The 18,285-nt window shown below is 36.7% G+C and overlaps 1 protein-coding gene across 3 annotated transcripts in view; it reads right to left on the bottom strand.

Moving 5' to 3' along the window:
* Positions 1-18,285, bottom strand: part of btsz (bitesize) — a 373,400-nt gene that overhangs the window by 256,442 nt on the left and 98,673 nt on the right. For all 3 annotated transcript variants that reach the window (XM_073958504.1, XM_073958505.1, XM_073958509.1), the window contains exon 3: positions 17,350-18,203. In XM_073958504.1, the coding sequence (XP_073814605.1) occupies positions 17,350-17,762 (413 nt within the window). In that variant the 5' untranslated portion in view covers positions 17,763-18,203. The remainder of the gene's footprint in view (positions 1-17,349; positions 18,204-18,285) is intronic.

The raw sequence follows: 18,285 nt of genomic DNA, 5'->3' as shown, positions 1-18,285 counted from the left end.
GTTGTTCATTTTAAAGGACATTGTGTTTAAATGGGACTGAAATTTCTTTCATTCTTTCGATATTATTCTCCTTATCGTCTGCCTTTTTTATACCGTTGGACCATGGAATTCTTTGATAGTTCGGTTCGTTGGTATTGCATTGTTGGAGATGCACTCCTGCTGTATGATTCTCGTCTTACTCGATAATGCAATTGTTGAACATTCGTTGCTTCTTGTGGTTATTTAATTTGGGGAATATCCCGAAGTGTGTGTTTGTGTCAATGACAGAAGACTGTGGAAGATACTGTTGCTTGCAACATTAAACAATAAAATGTTCCATTTTCTTTCAAGAAATATTGGAACTTAAACGACAGCACAGACTAGAATAAGAATAGCAACATCTTATGAAATATTGACATTTTGTAAGGAAATCCAATACATGTATGTGATATTCATCTAATTTTAATTCGAAAAGCAATTGAATTAAAAACTAATAAACCGTTAAAATTTCTGTTATCTTAATGAAACTTATTTTTAATGGAGTGGTTTAGTGGTTGCTCTGATCATATATGTGTTTTATGCAGACAAATTACAAGTACCCTCATATCATGGGAGATGATATGATGCGTTCCACAAATTGTATCTTCTTTACATTTCATTTGCGAATAATTACCACCATTTTAATTAACATTGCACTTTCGTTTAATCACCGTTCGTTCATATCACCTCTTGGTCGGTCATTGTGTGTGTCAGTGTGTGCAAATAATGTAATGACGGATATGTGGCTTAGCTTTGGTTTAAGGGATTCCGTTCAACGGAAACGAATATCGATAATCATCATTGGTCATTATGTTTTTTTTCTGTTTTTAATTGATGCGGGAGGACACTGCGTAACAAGTAATTACACACGGAATTTGTTCTGCCTCTGTATACCAGTACATGTACACAAAATAATTTACAATTCAAAGTAACTATTAATGAATGCAAATAATACCGGACGGAACTTTATCCCGTTTAATCTTTAAACTGTTTTAATTAAATTGCAATGTTGAACTTCAACATGTTAGCATGAAGTTCAATTTTGTGATATTTTGGGAATGGAGTTGAGCTTTATGCACAAATTTTCTGTTTGCAAAAACATGCTGAAACCATATTCATAATTAATGTGAAAGACTGGACAGCGTGACGTAGGGGATGAGAGATACCAAGCAACGGCCCTGACCAGCTTTAACACCTGGGGAGCTGCCTTTAACACTCGTTAAAGGTAATGAGTTAACATGTGCCGCGCGTTCACCCATAAGAAAGTTAAAAACTTGGATTGGGCGTTGGGATAGTAACTTAACATTCCAAAAAAACATAGTATAAAAAGCAAAGGAAAAGCAAAACAAAATCTTCTAATGTTGACATGAAAAGTTTTAAGGCCATGGTCTGCGAATCTGAGTCTGGAATCTTCGGACTTTTATAGAGAAGCAGTTTACGCATTGGCAGATGTACTTGAGAAATACAAGGCAGATCCCTGTAGGAAATGTCAATAGTGAATCTCCAGTACTTCTGCCACCAGTACTGCTGACCAATTGTAGATAACTCTATATATTTTCCAGTAGACATTTTATATGAACGTGTCAATAGCAAATCACCAGTGACATTAAGACTATGTAAGTAGTTGCTGAGGAACCCTGTGTTGATATTGGAGGTATTAAGTCAGTGTAGTGATTCAAGCAGGTAGTGATGCAATATTTCTTTAAGGCATATGGAGACATTGGTACCAAAGTTTCACTACTAGATTTTTTAATATTTGCATTTTTTAAAAGATCTAAAAGCCAGGTGTATAATAATGAAAGCGAAAGTAAATATTGCTGACAAAATATTGACAATATGTTGACAATATCTCCAAAATAGTAGACAATTTGGTGACATGTCAACACTTGACCATAGGCTTCCTAAAGGGATATAACTGCCATACAGGAAATGCGATGGATTGGAAAAGGCATCACAACAACACCTAAAGATGACGAACAGTATTATAGTTGACATGACATAAAGCATTAGTTTGGTTGTGGATTTGAAGTTGGTCGGAGGTTAGAACATCTGTTCTGCAGCTTCACCCCGGTGAATGAAAGACTTGCTGCAATACGTAAAAAAGCTACATTTTTGAAAACAAGGACGAACAGATCAAAAACATATATTACGAGCGCTTAGAAGAACCATCTGACCTGTCCTGGCCATGACATTAAAAGGCTATTTTAATGCCAAAATTGGAAAGGAAAATATCTATGGTCCAACAGTCGGTAAGTTCAGTCTCCACAGTTACACGTCTGACAAGGGAATAATGTTGATAGCTACAAAAACATGGTAATTAGCAGTACCAGATTAAAGCATCTCGAAATTCACAAGGGCGCTTGGCTATCACCAGAGCAAAAACCAAGAAATCAAATTGATCACGTTGTGATAGTGAAGCGAGCACCGACTAGGATCACCACGTCGTTGCAGCAAAGGTACGTAACCGATTAAAAGTAGCAAATAAAGTACGAAGAGGCACAACACTGAAGTTCAAATCGGTAAGCTGCAATCACAACAGATAGCCACAGCATATTCCACTTAACTGAACCAATAGCTCAATGAAAGCACTCCTAGTTCCGATTACATATGAACACAGTGGCTAAGGATTGCCAACTCCATTCAAACAGCCACAAAATCCATACTTGGACACCAGAGACCTCCACCAAGGAATCCATTATATGACCAGGAGTTTCGTGCTGCTACCGATGCGATGAATGCGGCATATAGGGCTACTCTACAATCAGTAGAAACGCGCAGCGCACGTGAGACGTATTGGGTGAAAGGGAGCGAAGAGAAACGATTTTTCCGCAGGAAAAAGAGAGATATGGAAAAGCGGCAGTGTGAAAAAATAGAGATGTACAGGAGCAAGAATGAAGTCCGAAAATTTTACCAAAGAGTAAAACATCAATCTGATGGCTTTGGTACAGGCACATTCTTCTGTAGAGACGAGCAAGGTAATCTGATTTCAGATGCAGATAGAGTGCTCAGGATATGGAAAGAACATTTTTTCGAAACAGTTAGTAGGCAATACTTGCGAAGGCGACGAAGCAATAATAATAACAATAATAATAATAATAATAATAATAATAATAATAATAATAATAATAATAATAATAAATAATAATAATTATAATAATAATCATAATCGTAGTCAGTCAGAGGGGCAAAGAGTATAGGGTCTACTATTGCTTACAAGATAGTGTCAGGGATATTGTGTGAACGAAATAATTGGTCATACCAATGCGGCGTAAGACCTGTCAAATCCACAATTGACCAGATATCTACCTTGCGGCAAATCTTGGAAAAGACCCAAGAGATGCAGATCGACACTTACTATATTTTTGTCGATTATAAATAGTTAAAATTGGAAGGAACACCTCCGAACAGTTTAGTACCAAGATGCAAACATTAGAAGAAATGGCACAATATACACCAATAGCCACATGTTACTTGTTTATGCCGATGAAATTGACATCATTGGTCGATGAGTTAAGGAAGTAACTGATACAAAATCGAAAGAGAATCTGCTACAGTGGGTCTGGCAGTAGACGGCGACAAGACCAAGCCTGGGTACTTGCACAAGCAGATAAGGTGTGTTTGAGAGAAATTTTTTTCGAAAGACCTACTAGACAATATGCGTTGACGATGAATATCGGCGTCGTATGAACCACGAACTCTATCGGTTATACAACGACATATCTATAGTTAAACGTTTCGAGATACAATTCCGTTGACTAGACCATGTCCAAGGAATAAGCAATGATGAACCCACAAAAAAAGAAGTGCAAATACGAGCCGCATGGCGGTACACGCAGAACTGGAAGGCCACGACTTCGATGGAGCAAACAAGCGCAAAACGAGACCAAAAAACACGATATTCCAATTTAGAAAAGTAAAACAACAAATAGAGACGCATAGAAATCTTTTCATTGTTCGGCTTATAGGAAAAATGTTCTATAGGGGGCTACCTAAGTAAGTAACAGCAATAAACTTCCTAATATGCCAGATGGTCGGACCTAACCACCCGTGGAACGTAGCATAATGGTTGGATGTGTGGGACTTCGGACGGTAATTTTTAATGTACATCTTAGGTCATAACTGCTCAAATCGAAAGAGAATTAATTAAAAATGAATATTGCGTTTACGAAGCCCTTAAATAATCATCTTTCTCGCACCTGAGTATCGAAAGTTATGCATGCATCATACATTGTTTTTCCTCAGAGTGCGCTGTTGAATATAATTATTTAGTGTATAAATTCAATTTCCCCATTTAAAACTTACAATAAACCAATCATTGAATCCTTACAACAAATTCCTCAAAAATGTATTCAAAATAATATCCCCATAACTGGCAACAAACACCAAACAAAAAGCGACTCCAACAATAGCGGAATTAAATAAAAACCACTTTTATTCCAATTTTGTGAATAAAATTGTGACTTCAAAGCTCAGGATAATGGTTGACGACTACTTGTGCACGTGGAAATATAAAACACGAAAAATACAAAGCACGTGCCACAGGATATATCACGCACCACTGTGGCAGGTGATTTGAAATGAAATTGGTTGTATCACCGCAACCAAATGATGATGACGAAGATGGAACGAACATGAGCTTGCAAGTGTTCACGATTTTAATTTAAAATTTTACAATCGTTCAGGTTTATAATAATGCTTTCTAAGTCTCTTTGCACAATTACATATGTATTTTTGTGTGTGGATGGGTGTGGGTGTGTTTATATACACACACCCATTGGAGACATTTAAAAATAAAGATTTATGTACTTATGAATGTTCCAAAAGAACGATTGCAATAAATTGAGTTGTATATTTTATGTAAAAGAGATGTGAGTGAGTTTTAAATTTTAATTGTTGTCGAATCTTTTAGTAGCATAGAAACCCTGCCAACATTTGCTATCTGTTTATTGTCCAATGAGTCACTTCAATTAGATTGCACAAACGAATGCGATAGTCGCATTCTTATCCAAAAAGATAAAGCTCTCGGGAAGAACTGTTCCACTCATTAGATACTTTTTTGAGTGTCTAATTGGACACTTCAGAAAGTTATTAAAACGATAATATCGGTGGAGCAGTGGTAAGCATGCTCGCTTTGCAATCTGAATGCCCGGGTTCGATTCCCAGGCCAGTCGACATTTTTTAATGACAAATCTTTTTTTTTAACTATAAAACATTAATATAGCTAAAAACTTGATAAAAATAATAATAAATAAAAAAGAACAAAATTTTATTTTGATTTTCTTTTTTACTTAATTTAATTCCTTTTTATTTTATGTTTTGTTTTATTGTTGTTGTGTCGTTAATCCTTTCTTTGGGTTATTTTTGGCTTTTTGTTTTTTTTTTTATTATTTAATTTAATTCATTATATTTTTATAATTGTTTCAGGAATTGTCGCTTATATTAATTTTGTCATTTGAAAAATGTGATGTCGCCTGACCTGGTAATTGAACCCCGGACATTCACATTGCAAAGCGAGCATGCTTACCATTGCACCACCTGCGTATATAACCATCTGTGTACAAAAGTCTTATTTGTTCAACTTACAACAATTCTAAAAATAAATGTAAGCTGTCTCATTTGTATCCAAATAAAGGATGGAAAATAGATATGTCTATCTAATTTCCATCCTTCATTGGGATATAAATGAGACAGCTTACATTTATTTTTAGATACATATGTTATTGTTGTTATTTGTCTATCGTATTCTTTTCTAAATGGTGACTGAAAAGAAATTTTTAAAAAATATTTATAATTGTGCAATTTTTGCTGATGCCGACTTTAGGGACAAAAAAATATAAAATTTGCCTGAAGTCGGCATGGGGTTATAAACATTGATTTTTATCGATTACTTTTAGCTACAAATTATAAAAAATACTAAAGAAATACTTTAAAGGCTAATTAATAAAAAATAGTTTCAATTTGAAAGGAACTTTAGCGATTTTAAGCAATATTAGCCATGATTTGAAGTACGAACGTTGTGGGGTGCCGACAACTGGGTAATAGATGCCGACTACTGGTACGAACTAATTTATTTAAACAATATGTTTAAATTCCCTTATTTTTTGAAGTAAAATCAATAGAAATGTATACAAATAAACTAGAAATGTATAAATAACTAATGCTTAAGCTATAGTTCTTTCAAATATTTAAGAAAAAATGTAAAGTATGCATTTTTTCTTTATTTAAGTATAACATGCCGACTACTGGATCATATCATGCCGACTATTGGGGAATGGTGCCGACTACTGGTGAAAAAGCAGTATTTCACTAAAATTGTATTTTTTGCATGTTGAACAGAAATAATCAAAAAAATGTTTATATAACAGGCCTGCTCAAGGTGCGCACCTGAGCTGTCGGTGTGTGTCAATTTTCTCACACACACAATTTAAAAAGAGAGCTTTTGTTTTTGTTTTGAATATTTTCAAAATTAAAAATCAGTCTCTATTGAACATTCAATGAGGAAGGTTCTGTTTTCGAATTTGTCTATGAATTTATATGCGTACACTGAAAAAATGAATGAAGATACTGAATACGAATTTTTATTTGCCTAAAATTTTTACGGCAAATTAGAGTGTTTGGTTTGTCAACGCACTTTGGTTTGTCACGAACTTGATTTGCAACAAATTATAACATCAACAGTCACATTTGGTCAAAATAAAATAATTATTCTACTCTATATTTTGAAATATAAAATAAAAAAAAAAAACTGTTACGATATTTCTCACAGTATACAGAGAGACAAAGGAAAATTGAAATTTGTGTATTTCAAAACCAACACAATTACAAAATGTGTTTGTATGTGTCTGAGCAGGCCTGTTATATAATCTAAAACTACACAAAATAACGAATCATAACAACTTAAATTTAATTTGATTGGATATTTAGTCTCGGAATGGCATACGGCTGAAGATACGAGAATCCTTAAAGTGCCGACTACTGGTGCACTTACCCTAGATTGCTTCTTATAGACAGTCGCAGGACATATATGCAGTGGCGACTAACTAACTAGGGACACTATATTCATATATATATTTTACTCCATTTCACCTTTAATATTTAATGATCTTTATTAAATAAATGTTGCATATAAGGTATAGTTATAAACAAATTCGCCTTTAGGGGGAAGGATACGCACTTTTCTAAAAATGGTCCATATTAGACTGACCAGGTAATTAGGGACACTGGTAGTAGTACATGAACTTTAATGGTAATTGAAGCACACTTTTATACAAGAATTGTTTGTAGTTAGTTAGTTATTGGTGTATTCAGATGATTTCGTGCGTACCCTCCTCTGCAAGTCCTTTAAGGGACCGAAGTATTCAATTAATACACCAAAAATATGCATATTTATTTGGATTTTTATACCCAAAATAATTGTTATAAACCCAGAGATCACTCCGAACCATACAAAGCATTTGACGCTCCATACTGGGTGTAAGTAAATTTATCCTTGAATTAATTATTTACTACTTTGGATGAGTCATTAGGGTAAAAATCCTATTTAAATGCTTAATTTTAAAGCATTGTTAAGTCAACAAAATATAAAAATGTTTTTGCATCTACCCATAAAATTGAACAAAAAGGCAAAATATTTGTTCCGTGGAGAAGAACTCCAATTTTTGAATAACCGCAAAATACTCATCCAAACTAATAAATAAGTAATTGGTGCACCAAATACTTAGAATTGAGCGAAAATATATATGGCAATAGTTCTTCCAATGGCTAAACAAAGATCCTACCCAATTTTCAGCTGAATCAAACAATAAATGCGACCTGTAAGTTGCGAACGGACGGACATGCATAAATCGACTCAGAAAGTCATTATATGTATATCCTTAAAATGAATTATGGGTATATCTTGTTTCCTTTTGTATGTTACATACAAATGCACAAAGACATAATACCTCTTGTCACAATGTAGTGTAGGATATAAAATGTGCACATTTGAGAAGTATTACATTTTCTAGTTTAGCAAAACGCGCACAATGTTTGATGCCATGTGTGTAGAAAAAATACATATTTTAACGGCTTTAACTTTGAAATCTATTTGTGGTACCATTTGTACTTTCTTTGGTACCAAGAAAGAAGTACGCCTTCGAATGGTTTTCCACTTTCCAATATATATAACCAAAGAGATACCAAGCTAGTACCTTGTGTAGAATATTGCCTGATAAAACGCGTGTTTTAGTTCGATTTTTATGAAGAAAAATTTAGATTTTAGTTTTTTTTTCCACTGACCTCATGATAGTTTCGGAGTTATAGCAAAAAACGGGTTTTTGGAACCGTTTTATTATAAAAACTTATAAAAGTCGGAAAAGTGTCCATTGTAGTAATAGCTTACACATTGACCGTTACGATATATTGCAATAGCCAGCAATATCTTTGCTGGATTCATAATAAATTCTGTTGTTTAATATATTCTGCTGCTAAATATCTTGTACGCCAACCGCCAACATGTAAGTACATTTAGATATATCGTTTAAATTTACAATGTCTTTAGCAAAGTTGTAAAAAATGCGCTCAAAAGCACGAATTTATAATAAAGGCAACATAAAAATATCATAATACATACAAAATCCATAAAAATGCCGTTGTGAGAAAGGCGATGTAAATAAAAAATAAAATAATAAAGTAAAAATATAATCATGAAATTTAAACACGTTACTCTATATAGATAGGTCGTGTATATTAAATCATGAAATTTGGAATGGTATAACCGAAAATGATTTGAAGATTCGGTGGGTTCAAGTGATAATAAAGGGTATTATTTGTGGTTAGTAAAAAGCTCCACAACAGTGGTAAGTAAATACATAAATATATTTTTCAATTTCTTTAACGTGTAGAAAGGTATTTTAAGGATTACATAAGGCCTAGTTTATGTGGATTTTGCCACTACACAAAGAAAGGCAAGTTGCTGGATAGTTGTCACATGTCTGCACTTCAAACATTAGATGCAACACCGATAACCTTCACATTGATCATAAATGCCCGAAGTCGTATCTCCAAAAAAATCAAAATTTTTTGACTGAATCTAATACATAAAACTAAAATACATATAATACGAAATTTCAAGTTTCTTACTACTTACTTACTTAGCTGGCCCATTACAGAACATTTGTTCTATAGGCCGAACTAAGAAGAGATCTCCATTCCTCTCTATTTGTTGCTTTGCACACTGGAATACCGCGCCTTGTCATCTCATCATCCACTTGTTTGCGCCATCTATTCCTTGGCCTGCCAATTCTGCGTGCACCGCCATGTGGCATGTATTCATACGCCTTTTTAGCGGGTTCATCATCGCTCATTCTTATGATATGGCCTAGCCAACGCAATCGCTGCATCTCGATACGTTTAACTATATTCATGTCGTTGTATAGCAGATACAGCTCGTGGTTCATGCGACGTCGATATTCACCGTCAACGCAGATTGGTCCGTAGATCTTTCGAAGAATTTTTCTCTCAAACACACCAAGCACTGCCATGTCTGCTTGCGCAAGTACCCAGGCTTCGGAGCCATACATCAGCACGGGTAGTATCAGTGTTTTGTAGAGCGTTATTTTTGTTTGACGAGATGTGGCTTTGTTTTTAAACTGCTTACTTAATCCAAAGTAGCATCTGTTGGCCAATACAATTCTTCTTTTTATTTCACAACTGATGTCGTTTGTTGTGTTGACGGAGGTGCCGAGGTAGACGAAGTCTTTTACTACCTCAATATTATAGGAACCAACTTCCACAGTCGGTCCGAGCTCAATGGACGCATTGCGCGTCGACACCATCAACTTGGTCTTCTCACCGTTTACCGCCAGACCCACTTTAGCAGATTCTCCTTCGACCTTTATAAAGGTATCAGTTACTTCTTTTACTGATCGACCCATGATGTCTATATCATCAGCATAAGCAAGTAACATGTGACTGTTGGTGTAGATTGTGCCACTTCTTTTGACGTTTGCCTCTCGTATAACTTTTTCTAGCAGGATGTTGAAGAGGTCACACGAAAGGCTGTCTCCTTGTCTGAAACCTCTTTTGGTACCAAACTCTTCGGAGAGGTTCTTTCCTATTTTAACTGAGGACCTCGTGTCAGTTAAAGTCATTTTACAAAGCCGGATGAGCTTTGCGGGAATACCAAATTCAGACATGGCTTGGAATACCTTTGAGCGCAGCGGACTGTCGAAGGCTGCTTTATAATCGACAAAAAGGTGGTAGGTGTCGATCTGCATCTCTTGGGTCTTCTCCAGGATTTGCCGCAGGGTAAATATCTGGTCAATGGTGGACTTGCCAGGTCTAAAGCCGCATTGGTATGGTCCAATAATCTCGTTGACCATTGGCTTTAGTCGTTCGCACAATATCCCTGACACGATCTTGTAGGCAATAGGGAGTAGACTTATGCCCCTATAGTTAGAGCATACAGTCTTATCTCCCTTCTTGTGGACGGGGCACAGGATACTCAGGTTCCAATCGTCGGGTACTCGTTCTTCCTGCCAGATGGTGCTAACTAGCTGATGAATACACCTTATCAGCGTGTCGCCTCCGGTTTTGAACAGCTCGGCTGGTAAGCCATCGGCCCCTGCTGCCTTATTATTCTTCAGCCGATTTATTGCTGTCTTTACCTCATCTTGGCTGGGCGGTATACATTCAATACCATCTTCTGGGATTGGGACTGTGGTATCTTCGTCGTCTTCGCTGCTATTGGATACCAACAGATTTGAAAAATGTTCCTTCCATATCCTGAGTACACTATCTGTATCAGTTACCAAATTACCTTGCTGGTCTCTACAGGAGGATGTGCCTGTACCAAAGCCATCAGTTTGATGCTTGACTCTTTGGTAGAATTTTCGGACTTCATTCTGGCTCCTGTACATCTCGATTTTTTCACACTCCCGCTTTTCCATCACTCTCTTTTTCCTGCGGAAAAGACGTTTCTCCTCTCTCCTTTTCTCCCTGTATCTCTCTCGTGCGCTACGCGTTGCTACGGATTGTAAAGTAGCCTTATATGCCGCATTTTTCTCTTCGGTGGCAGCACGACACTCCTCATCATACCATGGATTCCTTGGTGGAGGTCTCTGGTATCCAAGTATGGATTTTGCGGCTGTTTGCATGGAGTGGGCAATGCTTTGCCATTGCGCTGATATGTTATCGGGATGAGGAGGGCTTTGATTAAGCAATTGGGCTAGTTGAGTGGAATATGCTGTGGCTATCTGTTGTGATTGCAGCTTACCGATGTCTAACTTTCGTGTTGTGTCTGTTCGTACTTTGTTTGCTACGTTTAAGCGGGTGCGTACCTTTGCTGCAACAAGGTAGTGGCCCGAATCAATGTTTGCGCCTCGGAACGATCGTACATCCAACACGCTCGATGAATGTCTTCCATCTATCACAACATGATCAATTTGGTTTCTTGTTTTCTGATCTGGAGACAGCCAGGTGCCCTTATGAATATCGAGATGATTAAATCTGGTACTGCTAACTACCATGTTTTTTGCAGCTGCAAAGTCTATCAGTCTCATACCATTGTCAGATGTTTCACTGTGGAGACTGAATTTCCCGACTGTTGGGCCAAAGATATTCTCCTTTCCAATTTTGGCATTAAAATCGCCTAGAATGATTTTAATGTCATGGGCAGGGCAACGGTCATATGTTTCTTCTAGGCGCTCGTAAAATATATCTTTGGTCTGTTCATCCTTTTCTTCAGTGGGAGCATGAGCGCAGATAAAGCTGATGTTGAAGAATTTAGCTTTTATTCGAATTGCAGCAAGTCTTTCATTCACTGGAGTGAAGCTGGATACAAGATGTTTTAGTTTCCGACTAACTACGAATCCACAACCAAACTCATGCTTTACGTCATGGCAGCTATAATACAGAGCGTCACCTTTAGGTGTTGTTGTGACGCCTTTCCCAATCCATCGTATTTCCTGTATGGCAGTAATATCGGTCTTGTACTTTTCAAGTACGTCTGTCAGTGCGAAGACTGCACCTTCTCTATAAAGAGTGCGAACATTCCAGGTGCAGATTCGCAGATCATGGTCCTTAAAACGTTTGCGGGGTTCGTCAACTTTTGAGGGTTTGTTTTTCTTTTCTTTCGTTTTTTCATAGTAGGCTGTTTTTTCTAGGGGAGGGTTACTAACCCGACGCCCAAACCCAAGTTTTTAACGTTCTTATGGGTGAACGCGCGGCACATGTTAGCTCACTACCTTTGACGGGTGTTAAAGGCAGTTCCCCAGGTGACACCACGGGGAGGTCAGTGTCCACTTGGGATGAAAGAGGGACCAAGATAAATCCTGGGCTTTGCCATGTTAAAACCGGTCAGGACCGTTCCTTGGTATCTTCCATCCCCTACGTCACCCATTTCAAGTTTCTACGTTCGAAAATAACGATCATATTCAAGAAATGGTATTTCGGAAAATGGGATAACATTGCAGGTTTTGTTATAATGAGGGATCCCAAAACCAAACGTTTCCGCGGTTTTTTCCATTACTTACTCCCATTCGTATAAGATTGATAATATCCCAAAACTCGCCCTCATTAGATTAATATTCCATAAAACAGTTTTTCATATTATAACATTTTTTGCTGTAAAATTATTATTTTGTTAGTAACGACTTTAGGCATTTATGGTGACGATATGTATATTAGAAAAGTAAAGGAAATCGATGCATCAAATATCGATAAAAGAAATAACAACCGTTTGCTTTGGTTAGAGAGAGTGAGAAGGGGCTTTTGGAAAACTCGTAAAAGGTTACCACAATTGTTTTATACCCTACACCAGACTGTGGTAAGAGGTATTATGTCTTTCTAAATTAGTTTGTACCATGCAAAAGGAAACGAGATAGACCCATAGTTCCTTTTAGAGATATACATAGAATCACTTTCTGAGTCGATTTTCGCATTTCCGTCCGTCCATGTATTTTTTGTTAAGAAACTACATGTCGCATTTATATCAGATTCGGATGAAAATTGGGGAAGATATTTTTTTTTACCAAAGAAGGAATGCTATTGACTTTGGTAAGAATCGGTTGAGATTCGGGTGTTTGCCCGATTTTAGGTATTTGGTACACCAATCCCGCTATGTATGTCCACTTTTAATGAAATTTGGAATGTGTAACGGAATTTTGTCTAAAAATGAATGTGCCGAATTATATCGAAATCGGTTCTGCCGATTTAACGTATTTGATGTACCAAACACACTATATCTCTCCACTTTTCATGAAATTTGGAATGTATTACGGAATGTGGTATAGAAATTAATCTGCCCTATTATATTGAAATCGGTCGGTTCATAGTGGTGTAGGGTATCATTTATTCGGTCCCATTTGTAATTGTGTGAGCAGAAATTTCTCTCACACACAATACAACGAATTGCGAAATCATGAACTCACAAATGGTCCCACCTTAAAGAATGGTGTCTATCTATGACTTAAAAGCAAAATGAATGACCCATGAAGGACTGCTCAAAAAAAAAATTAAAATGGGACTAGAAATCATTAAATCAGTAAAATCGGACGAAATCGAAATTTGGGCCTATGTTCCAATATCGAATAAACTAAGGCAGACCTAGGAGCTTCAAAGAACTTTTAAGATATAGCAAATGAGAAATATTCCCTTGAAAATAATACCAAGAAAAATTGCCGACAAACTAAAAATGTTGGCTAAACGACGTTTTTCTTTTAAACTTCACTTTTTTCGAATTTTGTGTGGGAAGTACCCGAAGGAGTAGGCCGATATATTCCATATTCGAACCCGACCTATATCTGGAAGAACTACACGATGTGCAAAGATTGGAACAAATCTGTTCAATCGTTCCTTCGAGAGTTATCGTTCACATCATTTTACAGAAAAAATTTTACAGACATTTTTTGAAACTTTGGACAGTCGCAATATTTAAGATTTGAGCTTTATAACTTGATATTAATGTTTCTACTTCTCCTATATCGGCCCACGTTTTGATATAGCCCCCATAGAATGGTTAAGGTTGCGGCCTCAATATCCAACCGAAATGGCGAAAATTTGGTATTTACTCGTAGTCTTCGTTGAAGGCAAAAAACTTTAAACCGGATATTTGTCGATATAGGTCCACGTTTTTATATAGCCCCCCAAAGAAGGGTACCTCGCAATTTTGGTTATATCCAACCAAATTGTTAAAATTTAACGTTGATGGTAGAAAAAATTCCCCCAGTAATTAGTCGGTACCTCCAGATTTTAGGTATTTTATGATATATAATGGCTGAAGTTTTTTATTTAGTCTTCAATGGTTGTATAAAATATTCTAGAAGAGAATTGTTGATATAGGTTCACGTTTTTATATACGGAACGGTACCTCCCGATTTTCGGTATTTTGAAAGGTTTAGCCACATTAATCAAACGAATTGACTGAAATTTGGTATTTAGTTTTCGTTAGAGGTACAAAACTTTCCTATAGAAATTTCTCGGCATTTTGAGCATCCGTAGAACGGTACACCCAATGTTCGGTATTTTGAAAGTTTTAGCTACATTATTTAGTCTTGGCTAGAGGTACAAAACATTAGCTTTTATGTTAACGAGGGTACATACACTTTCATACGGTCAAAATGTGCCTCATTAAAATGATGGTTTTAGACCACAAGTATGTTTGGACGAAATCAGTTCCAGACAAGTTTGGGGTGATTTAGCCAAGTCCCTCCGTTTGTCTGGCTGGATGGACCACACGATAACACTCGAACGGATCAACCGTTTCGGTCCAAAATTTGGCTTTCGTAGTATTTTGTCCAAACTTAGTTTAAGTTCGATGATGGCTTATATCGGTCCACTCATTCCGGTACCTCCCCCACAAAAGTTCGAAAATGTTCGGAAATTTTATGCGCACGATAACTCTTGAAGGCAGTAAGCGATTTGCTCCATAGTTTGTGCATCGTAAAATTTTTAGCCGACGTAGATGAGGTACCAACATGGACTCAATCGGTCCACTCCTTCAGGTACCCATACAAAATTTTAGAATAGTTCAGTTTAAGAGCTGCTCTCGAATAACTTTGATTTTTGTTGTAGCTACTTGTATTTACTGTCCCCTTACGACGGTATAAATTTCATCAGGGGCAAGTCCATACTTCCTGAGAAAACAGCCTGAAAGTTGCAAAACAAACCCCAATGTAACCGTGTGGTTGGAGCACAAGATAACTCTCGAACGGATCTGCCGATTCGGCCCAAAATGTTGCCTTCGTAATATTTTTTCCAAATTTAGTTTAAGTACAAAGATAAGCCATGTAGGTCCACTCCTTAAGGTGCCTTCCCCATAAAAGTTCAAAAATATTCGGAAAATTGTGGGCACGGTAACTCTTGAAGGGAGTGACCGATTTGGTCCATACTATCAGATATAGGCCAGGTTCGAATATGGACTACATTTGTCCACTCCTTCGGGACCTCCTACACGAAGTTTAGGATAAGTTCGCTTTAAGACCTGCTCTCGAATCACTTCGATTTTTGTTGATGCAACTTGCATTCGCTGCCTCAATTACGAAGGTAATAGTTTTTCAGGGGCAAGTCCACATTCTTTGAGAAAACAGCGTGAAAGGTGTAAAAAACACCTTTGGCAACAGATGTAGTGTCTGGAGAGCATGATAACTCTTGAACTGATCAAAGTTAGGCCTTCGTCATATTTTGTCCAAATATAATTTCAGTTCGAAGATGGGCAATACCGGTCTACAACTTTTGGTACTTTCCCCAATTTGGTCCAAACTTTGGATCTCCTAATATTTTGTCCAAATTTAGTTCAACTTCTAAAATGACCCATAATGGTCCTCTCCTTAGGGTACATCCCCCACAAAAGTTCAGCATTTGTGTCTAGGGTCTGTTCGAAGATATTACCCGTGGACAAGTCCGTGCTTCCTGGCATACTGGTCCAAAAGTTATACGATGACCCACTGAAATGACTAGTGGGCGCGATATCTAGCGAAAAGATATGACTGCCAAAATAAAATCCTCTTTCATAATGGACTGTCGATCCATTCCTTTAAGTACCTCCTCAGCACCATTTTTGAACTTTAATTCTTATCCACATTTTTGTCGCAGATGTCGAAAAGGGCCACAAAATTCCGAAAAGATCCTAAATGCATTCCATCTTTCCGTTGATGAATGTTTTAATTCAAATAGGCTGAGGGTATATCTCTGTCGACAAAGCCGACTGATACTTTTTACTTGTTTTATATTTAGTTTGCGAAAATCGAAAAACCAATAAAATCGGTTACAAATATATGAGTTATTGATTTTTTTAACGAAATATATTATTCTACTCACTCCCAACATTAAGAAACATAATTTAAGTCCTTTGTGAAAAAAGAAGTTATTAAACGGGCATAACATAATTTGAAAATCTAAGAAACCCCGTTTTCTCTACATTGACCGTTATAAAATAAAAAAGCCAAGTGACAAAAACAAACCAAAGATATTTTCAATTATTTCCATTTTGATTTGAGCTTTTATGACTTAAGAGGTATATTGAAAAATTAGGAGTCTACCGAAGCCCCCGCATATCCAACCATTATGCTACGTTTCACGACTGGTTAAGTCCGATCATCAGTCACATAAGGATGTTTTCTCTTGTGGCAGACGAATACTAAGCTTGGTAATTATTATTTATACGCAGTTCATTTGATAATTGCATATGCCAATGTATGTATGTTAATTAATTGAAAATTCAAACTTTTTCTATAGCCCTACTTGGTATTCCCTTTTTGTAATGTTCACAAATACTACGTCATTTATTTGCTCTTCTTTATCAGAAAATTTGATCATTAATTATTGTCTACGAATGTTTTGACAAGTTGATGGTGGCTTAGAACGCTAAGACGTCGGCAGCCTTGTTTCTTGTATCTTGAAGTCTGCGACCGAAACGAATGTGACATAAAAGAAATTAAGTACATTTTAGTACTATATTTCCCCCATAGACAATCAGTTTTCTTAGTATGAATTTTCAAAAAAAACCCATTCTCCTTCTCTTTGTCACATACCAAAATTTAATACAGCTCTATCCGTTCCAACAATATCAATGGTACGTAAGTTGGTGTTATAAGGGTAGTTTCCGATCATTTATGGTTAAAGTTTTCAATAACTCTGTGATATCACCGCTCTAAAAATCATAAACGACCAGTTACCTCTGACCGCTCGATAAATATCAAGTGGTACAGAATTCGTACAAAATTTGTTGTGAGAGCGAGAGTGCAAGGAAACTTGTTTTGGAAAAAAAATTCATTAGTTATATAATATGTTGTAAAAGTGACTTAGCTTTCACGATTCTACATGCAATTTCAAAACATAACATTCAATACTCACATTATTCGTGTGGCATCCCTTTGTCGAACACTTTCGTCACGATTCAAAACCTCGATTATCATTTTGCGTTCATTTTCCGATAGACTTTCCAACACCTTCGATGTGGCTACAGCCAATTCGGGCCCCAAGGCTTCAATAGTTTCACCCGGTATACCCTCAGTGGCAGCATCTGCTGTGGTGATAACATCACTAAGGCCACTGTCACCCATGCCACCGGTCATGTGTGTCATGCCGGGCACAGCCGTTGTATTGCTATACTGATGCTGATGATGATACATATTTAAGTTGTTGCTATTCGTTTCATGCAGAGAAGAGGTGGCAGCTGGTGTAGAGGAATTGGGAGCCCATTGTTTGTTGTTGGGAGCATTAGGAGTGGGTGGTAGACGAGCACTGCGACCACTTGACATAATCATATAAAGCCCGGAAACCGAACACGTGTCGACTCACTCGGCAGTCTTTTACCCCCGAAAAAGAAATAAAAGAAAACAAAAAACGTTTAACTTGTCCTTTGGTTGTTGAAATGTTTCCGTTTTGGGTATTTGTTTTTGCTCTACTCCCCTGCCAGCCTATAATCGGATTATGTTTAATTTGCGATTAAATCAATGGACAATTATCTCGCATTGGGCTGATTTTTGTTGTTTAACACTTTTTGAATTTGTGCAGATGATGATGACGATAGGAATTGCAGTTTAATGTGAAAATGCCATTTGGAAGTTGTTGTTGTTCTTGTGTGTGTTTTTGACTTTATTGTTATTGTTGTTTTTACTATTGTTATTATTATTTAAAACATTTGTATTGCTTTTAGTTGCGCACTATTTACGATGCATGGGCTAATTGTTCAAAAAAAGATTTTCCTGAAAGAGAACAAAGGAAAAAAGAAGAATGTGAGTAAATAATTGCTAAATGCAAATTGATAACAGGGTTTAAATAAATTAT

This window comes from Musca autumnalis, unplaced genomic scaffold, assembly GCF_047663935.1.
Source record: "Musca autumnalis isolate F117 unplaced genomic scaffold, ASM4766393v1 scaffold_1, whole genome shotgun sequence".
NCBI classification, from domain to species: domain Eukaryota; kingdom Metazoa; phylum Arthropoda; class Insecta; order Diptera; family Muscidae; genus Musca; species Musca autumnalis.
The sequence above is the reverse complement of the archived record's forward strand: the minus strand, read 5'-3'. Positions and strand labels throughout refer to the sequence as shown.